This window comes from Ranitomeya variabilis, chromosome 6 (genome assembly GCF_051348905.1).
Source record: "Ranitomeya variabilis isolate aRanVar5 chromosome 6, aRanVar5.hap1, whole genome shotgun sequence".
Lineage (NCBI taxonomy): Eukaryota > Metazoa > Chordata > Amphibia > Anura > Dendrobatidae > Ranitomeya > Ranitomeya variabilis.
In genome coordinates, this window is record NC_135237.1 from 343,733,337 (window position 1) to 343,743,289 (window position 9,953).

At 44.2% G+C, this 9,953-nt stretch overlaps 1 protein-coding gene across 2 annotated transcripts in view; it reads right to left on the reverse strand.

Annotated features, from left to right (window-relative positions):
* Positions 1 to 5,446, reverse strand: part of NEDD9 (neural precursor cell expressed, developmentally down-regulated 9) — a 51,882-nt gene extending 46,436 nt beyond the window's left edge. Inside the window, exon 1 of one of the 2 annotated variants that reach the window (XM_077269888.1) lies at positions 5,136 to 5,446. In XM_077269888.1, the coding sequence (XP_077126003.1) occupies positions 5,136 to 5,147 (12 nt within the window). In that variant the 5' untranslated portion in view covers positions 5,148 to 5,446. The remainder of the gene's footprint in view (positions 1 to 5,135) is intronic. The other variant, XM_077269890.1, reaches the window with a different exon arrangement.
* Between the last annotated feature and the right edge of the window lie 4,507 nt (positions 5,447 to 9,953).

Below are 9,953 nucleotides of genomic sequence, written 5' to 3' on the forward strand. Positions count from 1 at the left end.
ACAGTCAGTGATGGTGTGGGGTGCCATGTCAGCTGCTGGTGTTGGTCCACTGTGTTTCATCAAGGGCAGGGTCAATGCAGCTAGCTATCAGGAGATTTTGGAGCACTTCATGCTTCCATCGGCTGAAATGCTTTATGGAGAGGAAGATTTCATTTTTCAGCACGACCTGGCACCTGCTCACAGTGCCAAAACCACTGGTAAATGGTTTACTGACCATGGTATTACTGTGCTCAATTGGCCTGCCAACTCTCCTGACCTGAACCCCATAGAGAATCTGTGGGATATTGTGAAGAGAAAGTTGAGAGACGCAAGACCCAACACTCTGGATGAGCTTAAGGCCGCTATTGAAGCATCCTGGGCCTCCATAACATCTCAGCAGTGTCACAGGCTGATTGCCTCCATGCCACGCCGCATTGAAGCAGTCATTTCTGCCAAAGGATTCCCGACCAAGTATTGAGTGCATAACTGAACATTATTATTTGATGGTTTTTTTGTTTGGTATTAAAAAACACTTTTATTTGATTGGACGGGTGAAATATGCTAATTTATTGAGACAGGTTTTTTGGGTTATCAGGAGTTGTATGCCAAAATCATCAGTATTAAAACAATAAAAGACCTGACAAATTTCAGTTGGTGGATAATGAATCTATAGTATATGAAAGTTTAATTGTAATCATTACATTATGGTAAATAATGAAATTTAACACTATATGCTAATTTTTTGAGAAGGACCTGTATATGAAGTAAGGACATAGACATGCTGAAACAAGAAATCCCTCACAGTGGCAGCTTGTAAATGCCGACCCTTCGCCTTTTTATATGTAAGTGGATCAGTAGCTTTGCATGCATCATCATAATATGACATCTCTAGTACACAACAAGTTACATTCATACTATAAAACACATTACTCCACGCTAAAAAATAAATAAATAAAATAATGGATCATTTGAGTGCTCATGAAGACAAGCGAATACTGATGTACTTTGCAGTCAGTACTTCGGTGCTATATAAAATCAGCAAAATCTGTTGATTGATCTGTCAAACTAGTGTTAACTTTCTGGCTTGGGGCCACTAGCATTTCATTATGCAGCTGGAGTTTAGCAGTTCAAACATGTCCATGTCCAAAGCAGCCTTTTTAGCATTGAGTAATATATGGTCTACTACACACCAAGATAAGTCCATAGGTTGAGGGTGCATAAAGCAAGCATATGGACATCGGCTTCAACACAATGCACATACTCCAACTGGACGCATCTTGAGAACATATAAACTCTTAGGCTACGTTCACATTTGCGTTGTGCGCCGCAGCGTCGGCGCCGCAACGCAAACAAAAACGCAGTTGCGTTTTGAACAAAAAACGCAGCGTTTTGCGCCGCATGCGCCCCCCCAAAGTCTAGACGATGTTTGGCATTTTTATTAGAAAACGCATGCGTCGTACAACGCACCACGACGCAAGTACTTGCGTCGTCTGCGTTGTCAATACAAATCAATGGTAAAAAAGGCGCATCGACGACGCAAAAGCGACGCAAACACGACGCATGCGTTTTTTAAAAAGTCTGCGCCGCACAAAAAATGCAACATGTTGCGTTTGCTGCGCCCTGACAGGTGCGCCATAACGCCGCATGCGGCGTACGACGCACCAAAACGCATGACAACGCATGTACATGCGGCGCCATGCGGCCCCAATGTTAAAGATAGGGCCGCACGACGCATGCGTTTTGTTGCGGCGACGACGCTGCGGCGCACAACGCAAATGTGAACGTAGCCTTACCGACAAAAAGCTGGTTTAACACGTCCATGAAACACAAACTGTGCTCTTATCGGACTACAAGGCCTGATCATCTCAGGTCCACTGGCCAAAACTAACTGCCTAGTAGTCGTATTAGATTTCAGATTCTCGGACTGGCTGTGAATCTTCCAAACTGAACTCAACAGCCTCATCATGTATGACAGGGAAACTGTGGCTGGTCTGTATTCAGACCGCAGAACAGAGAGGTGTGGAACCTGCCTACTACTGAAGTGCCTGGAAAGCTGAGCCTTGCTATTCTGCGGTCCTGGGTTCAAGTCCCACCAAGGACAACATCTGCAAGGAGTTTGCATGTTCTCCCCATGTTAGTGCGAGTTTCCTCCCACACTCCAAAGATAGGCAATTTAGAGTGTGAGCTCCAATGGGAACAGTGATGAAAATGTCAGTAAAGCGCTTTGAAAATTATTAGCGCTATATAAGCAAATAAAATTGTTTACTGGCACAAACATTGGCAACAGGTCCATTTAAACCCAATATTGACCATATGACAATTACTTCACAAACCATTTAAACAAATGGGAGACAATAATGCAGTCATTGCTTCGTATATATGCTCATGTAGGCCAGGGTTACAATGTGACTTTAGTAGTATGACAAGGGTATCACAATGTGATATTGTGACATCGCATTCAATGATGGTCAGTTACTATGTTGCAGCATGTATCAGATGATGTGAGTCTAAAATCAGAACCAGCTACATTTTTAGTCTGAAACAACTTTACCATAAATCACTGACTGCAATTTGCTCGTGACCAGTCTGTGAATTACTTGCTTCAAAGCAGCAATACTAAAAAAAAGTTAGACAAGCTGCAGAAGTTTCTCGGTCATGAAACCTGTCAGACTTCACGTCACTCAGTTGCCTTGTAGTCCTTCCTGACTTTGGTCATAAATAAAACCAGTCAACTCAGAAAAGCCATTTACTTGCAGATATAAAGTAAATCTGCAAGTGACTAGTGTTACAGTGTTTTCTGGCTGAAAGTGCAGGTACTGGGAGAAAATTAACTTGCATCCTCCTGGGAGCGTATATGGAGAAGCTACAGCCATCGCTCACCAAACTGTAAGCAGCAGCTGGAAGAATGCCCCGGAACACTGATAATTCTGCAGCACAGCTGTGCAATGTTCCAGGGTGTGATTACAGCCGAGCAGTGACTGCTGCTGATCCGAACGCGCCTCCATGACTAAAGCCGAAGGCTGCTGGGAGGAAAGAAGTTCATTTTCTACCAGTAATTGGCAGTGTCAGTGGTAAGAAGGCTGGCCATTATTGAAATGCTACTGGCAGATTAACCCCAGAACTGCAGGTAGATAGAAACTTCTGGAGGTGACAGGTGCTGAATGATTTCATAAGAAAGTGTGCCATAAATGAAGCCATTACACACAATGAAGGATTTGTAGCCTCTAAAAAAAAGTTGTGCAATATTCACATGTCTTACCACACAAACAAATCTTTATAACTAGCACCTATCCTGTAAGGCTGCTTTCACATATCAGTTTTTTGCCGTCAAGTCACAATCCAGCGAAATTTGAAAAAAAAAACGGATCAGACAAAAGTTGCCGTCGAATCAGTTTTTTTTATTTTCACATAGACTTGTATTAGCGATGAATTGCGACAGATGGCCTCATGTTTCATCTGTTTTTTGCCGGATCCATTGAAAATTGTTTTACCGGTGGCCGGAGAAAACAGACATAGCAACGGTTTTTGTGTCTGTCGAAAAAACGGACAGCGACGGATCCGTTGCCGTCTGTCTTTGCTAGAATGGAAGCCTATGGCGCCAGATCCGTCAAATGACAATCTGGTGACGGATTCAGTTTTTTGTTTTTTTTTTTTAACTGAGCATGGTCCGATTTTTTTAGGATCCAATTAGCTGGATCAGCTAGTCCGATCATCAGTTTTTCACAATCTGAGATGGATCCGTTTTTTCGACATTTGACAGATTGTGACTGATGGCAAAAAACTGATGTGTGAAAGCAGCGTAAAGCCTCATTCAGATGTCCAGCTTTCATGTACGTGTTACACACACCCATTGTAATCTATGGGGCTGTTCACATGTTCATTTTTAGGGCTCGTTTCCATTTGCAAGAAACACGTCCGTGTCTCACATGTGAAAACCAAGCTCTGGCGCCGGCACTTTGGAGCGGAGCGTGCAGCTCCATGTGTTGCTATGCGGCCGCACGCTCCACTCTCAAGTGCCGGCGCCAGAGCTTGGTTTTCACATGCGAGACACGGACGTGTTTCTCGCAAATGGAAACGAGCACTTAAACGGATTCACAGATCAAACTCGTTTGTTAAAATCAATGGGAGCTAAGGTAAGGTTTAGTAATGAGAGAACATGCTGTGATAAGGTGATACCCAAGCATGCTCGGGTCGGGTGCTAACCGAGTGTCCTCTGTGTGTTCGAAAAATGTTAAAGGCCCCACACCTACATGTCTTGCAATTGTTCAGGCAATCCCTGCGTGTATTGCGGCTGTTGAACAGCGGTGCATGCCAAAGACACTCAGTTGGCACCTGAGCATGCTCGGATAACACCTTACTCCAGCACATTCACTCATCACTAGTAAGGTTCAGACAGACAAAGGTTTGAACACAGAAAAAGAAGATTTTCCTCTGTATACTATCTGGGTCTTGTTTTTTTTTTGTCGGAGCCCACAGACTAAGGGCTGGTTCCCACAACGGGGTTTTTTTTTTTTGGTCCAAGAACGGTTTGTAAAAAACCAAAACAAATTGAACTTGGATGAGAGCGAGAGAATATATCTCTATCTATCTATCTATCTATATATATATTTAATTTTTTTTTTTTTTTTTAACGGCTACATTATCATGCCTTAACATAGGAAACTAAGGTCTTGTGTGTTATTGTCAGCAAAAAAAAATATACAAAAATAAAATCTGAGGTTTCTAGTTGGAACTGACAATTTTTGGTACACTTGTGTGAGCCTGGACTGAGGTTACACACTGTAGTTCTGACAGGTAAGTTATTTTCATGCAACCTGAAAAAAAAATAAAAAAATAATAAAAAATGGTGGCAAGAAAGCTGCACACCCAAACTATTACAATGCTACCCCAACTTCTTCCAACCCCTAGAGAAGAATACAAAGCAAGTTCCCATCCTAAGCAGGCTGACACCAGGGATCATGCTGTCTACTTAGTGGCAGAATTCCTGCGGGTTGTGTCAGTAGCCTGGAGCAGCAGCACAGTCAGGGGTTAACCTCTGTCATTACACAGTCAGTGCGCCCCTCAGACTGGGAAGCCTCCACAGCGGAGGAGCACCAGCCTGCCATACGGAGCCTTATACACGCAGAGCACAGGTCAGAAGCGCGCAGCTGCCTCACCTTGTACTTCATGCTTGCAGCCTTCCTCGTCTCCGGAGTTAAGAAGTCCACATTGGTGAAGCGCAGCAATGTCCGCTGGATCCTGTGAGAGGACACGACTGCTAACACCGGACGCTCGCCGCTATCTGAGAGCGCTGTTGGGGTCGCACTCGCAGAGTGTACGTGTCATTAGCATACGCGCCTCTGATTGGTGTGGGCGGGGCTTGCAGACGGCGGGCTCTGCTCTTCCCCTGTGTGCGCACAGTTCCCGCACGTCGCGGTGATGTGAGGAGATTTCTATATCAGGGCATAGCTCCATAGCACAGGCCTGCGCTCAGCACACACGGCAGCTCGCATTCTTATGTGCTGACAAAATGGCTTCCTGTGACCTGATGGAGAGCCCCAAGTAACAGAGAAAAATACTTTGCTGAGGCTGAGTGGGGGACAAAGGAATGTCTGTGCAATTCCCCCCACAGCCATACTTGCTTCTTTTTACCTCAGGCTCTTGTTTGTGACCTGATGGGGAGCCCCAAGTAACAGAGAAAAATACTTTGCTGAGGCTGAGTGGGGGACAAAGGAATGTCTGTGCAATCCCCCCGCAGCCATACTTGCTTCTTTTTACCTCAGGCTCTTGTTTTTCTTACTTGAAACTTCAAAGTCCAGCAGCTGACAAGCTGTTCCAATGTGTCAGCAGTGTCCTAACATGAGGGACAAGAATGTGATGTGCTGAGGGCTTAATAAAACGGTGTCCATGAGCAAAACAAAGAAAAAAGTGGAGCAGCCAAAAACCACCTATAACATTTATGGAAACAATTCACTTAAAAATAGTCATCATTAATTACAAATAAGGCTACTTTCACACTAGCGTGAACTGCAATACGTCGCAATGCGTCGTTTTGCCGAAAAAACGCATCCTGCAAAAGTGCTTGCAGGATGCGTTTTTTCTGCATTGACTAACATTAGCGACGCATTGCGACGCATTGACACACGTCGCAACCGTCGTGCGATGGTTGCGCCGTGTTGTGGACCGTCGGGAGCAAAAAACGTTACATGTAACGTTTTGTGCTCCCGATGGTCCGCTTTTTCCGACCGCGCATGCGCGGCCGGAACTCCACCCCCACCTCCCCGCACTTCCCCGCACCTCACAATGGGGCAGCGGATGCACTGGAAAAATGCATCCGCTGCCCCCGTTGTGCGGCGGAGACAACGCTAGCGTCGGTGACCTCGGCCCGACGCACGGCGACGGGCCGAGCCCGACGCTAGTGTGAAAGTAGCCTAAGGAGAAGTAAAGATGGAGAGCAGCAAATACATCCAGTATCTCAAACAGCACTCAATGCGCAAAACACCTCTACAGCCAGTGTATAATAAAGGCAAACTTGATTTCATTGGTGGTTTATGGCTACTCCATTTCTTCTTTCTTTTGCTCATTATGTCCATAGTAGTCCATCACCAGATTCTGCAGTATTTATTATGGGGGGATGCTAAACTCTAGTCTTTTACCTTAACCCCTTAGTGACCGGGCCAAATTTTTTTAATCTTGGCATTGTCGCTCTATGTGGTAATAACTGTGGAACGCTTTAACAAATCCCAGTGATTTTGAGATTGTTTTTTTATTGTGGAACATTATGATAATGGTGAGTTTAGGTCAATATGTTTTGTTTATTTATAAAAAATATCAGAAATTTGACAAAAATGTAAAAAAATTAAGAATTTTCATACTTTGAATGATTATCCCTTTGGCTATGTGCACACGTTGCGGATTTACTGCGGATCCGCAGCGTTTTTTTCTGCGCAGAAACGCTGCAGATCCGCAAGTGATTTACAGTACAATGTAAATCAATGCAAAAAAAAATGCTGTGCTAATGGTGCAGAAAATTCCGCACGGAAAACGCTGCGGATTCAAAGAAGGAGCATGTCATTTATTTCTGCCGATCTGCAGCGTTTTTGTACCCATTCCATTATAGAAATCCGCAGGGGGTAAAAACGCATGAAATCCGCATAAAAAACGCATCAAATCCGCACCCGCGTTTTCTGCCAAAGATGCAGAATCCGCACGAAAACTCCAGAGGCAAATCCGCAACGTGTGCACATAGCCTAAAGGGTATGTGCACATAATAAATAATAATAATCTTTATTTATATAGCGCCAACATATTCCGCAGCGCTTTACAGTTTAACAGTTTCAAACACAGCAGTCATAAGTATCAATACTTTTTGCGGTTTTGCCTGCGGATCCGCAGCGGATTGGCCGCTGTGGATTCACAGCAGTTTTCTATCCGGGTTACAGTACCATGTAAACCTATGGAAAACAAAATCCGCAGTGCACATGCTGCGGAAAATTCAGCGCGGAAATGCTGCGGTTTATTTTCCGCAGCATGTCAATTCTTTGTGTGGATTCCGCAGCGTTTTACACCTGCTCCTCAATAGGAATCCGCACAAAAAACGCTGGAAATCCGCGAGTAATCGCCGTGCGTTTTACCTGCGGATTTTTCAAAAACTGAGCGGAAAAATCTGCACAGAAATCCGCAACGTGGGCACATAGTCGTAAGGCCGGGTTCACACTTTCAAGTGCAATGCAAGAAACTTGCATTAATACCCGGTACTGCAGGCAGCCCTCGGGATCGGAGCGTGCTGCTGCATAGAAATACATGCAGCTGCACACTCTGGCCCCGAGTGTCGGCAGCAGTGTCGGGTATTGTCGTGCGAGTTTCTGTCATTGCACTTGAAAGTGTGACCCCAGCCTAATGCAGATAGTCATACCAAATAAAAAACATTAAGGCCGGCGTCACACTAGAGAGAAAAACGGACGACTGAGAGGCGCAAAAACAATGCATTGCACTCGGACCAATGTTTCTCTATGGGGCAGCTTCCATCAGCCGTATATTTCTCGGCCGTATTTTACGGGCTGAGAAATTCGCAGCATGCTGTGATTGTCAGCGTATTCCTCAAAAAATACGCCAATGCAAGTCTATGAGGGCGAGAAAAATACGGATTACACAAGGACCACACGTCTGACTTACGAGAAATACGCAAGACTTTTCCAGGTGACAGGAAATGGGCCAAGCCATTATCAGGAAGCTTAGACATGCTAATTAGCTCAAAAACTGCTCCAGACATCCCGGAAGAATGCCTCCATGGAGTCCTGCAGCATGTCTACATACATAAATGTAGAGATACTTATACTGTAGTTCTGGTCCAAGAAAGGCCAGACATTTGGGACCAGAGGGATGCACATTATTCAGACTGGGCCAGAAAAGTGGCGGCATGGAGGAGGATCTGTGGGCTACTGTTTCGAGATTTTGTGGACCGTCCACGTGAGGGACAGCAACAAATTATTAAGTTCTCTCATGTTTTATAAATCATATTAACTGCACTAAATAACACATTTTCACAGTATCCCCTTAAATCCTATTATGCGTATTTTTTGCTCATTATGTGTAATCTAGATTATGTTTATAAATGACACCTTACTAGGCCACATGACTAAGTAAAACAGAGGTGTCAAACTGCATTCCTCGAGGGCCGCCAACAGGTCATGTTTTCAGGATTTCCTTAGCATTCCACAAGATGCTGGAATCATTCTGTGCAGGGGATTAAATTATCACCTGTGCAATACAAGGAAATCCTGAAAACATGACCTGTTGGCGGCCCTCGAGGAATGCAGTTTGACACCTCTGAAGTAAAATGTCTATAAACTTGTTGATCCAATGTGCGCAATGTCCTAATATATTATTATTGTGTGACATTGTAGTAGAAGATGTTATGAGACGCCCGCGCAGCTTCCGCAACCAATTCAGGTGGGAACGTCAGCAGCGGGCCAGGACTGGGGATGCAGCACCAACCAAGCGAAAGTATATCTATTTCGACCGGCTGGCGTTTCTGGCTCCCATTATGGATCTCAGACCACAAGTACATGCATCGATAAACTCGATTGGAGGTGTCATACAGAAAAGGTTTACAAGAAGGGAATGAGCAGACTCTACTTTCTTCAGAAGCTCAGGTCATTCAATGTGTGCAGTAAAGTGCTGGAAATGTTCTACCAGTCCGTTGTGGCAAGCACCATCTTTTTTGCTATCATATGCTGGGGCAGTGGTGTGCGAGTAGCTGACGCTAATAAGCTCAACAAACTTATCAAGAAGGCAAGCGCGGATGTTGGCCTCCATCTGGACTCTTTTGAGGAGGTATTGGAGGATAGAATTCAGAAGAAGTGTAGGGCTATAATGAACAATAATACACACCCACTATACGAGCTGTTCTTGAGGCAGAAGAGCACATTCAGCAGCCGTCTAATCCTACTAAGGTGCAAGAAGGAGAAATTCAGGAAATCGTTTGTACCTGCTGCTATGGAGATGTATAATAATTTCCTAAGGGTGGTAGACAATAATGACTGATTGCTGGTGTACTAATGTCAATTAACAGTGCTTTATATACCTGAACCACCCACATTTATTTGTTATGTAATGTTGGCATACCTGTGCAATATTTGTGTCCAAATATTTTATGTACTGCTGTTTGTATTGCTGCTGTAATACTGTAATTTCCCTCCGGTATCAATAAAGTGTATCGTATCGTATCACACCACATTACACATATGCTATTTAGGGTCATGTCTCCAACCTTTTTTTTTAAATTAAATTTCATAACAGAACTCAGTCCAACCTCACTGAGAGGGAGACAGGGTCGGATTCTGAAGCCATTATACACTGTGTTCCAAATTATTATGCACATAGAGTTTAGGAGTGATAAGGTTAGAATTTTTTTGTTTGTCATTTAAACTCATTGATGGTGATGTGTGTCAGGGCTCTTTATATCACTGAAAGCAATTGCAGATACCTGTGCA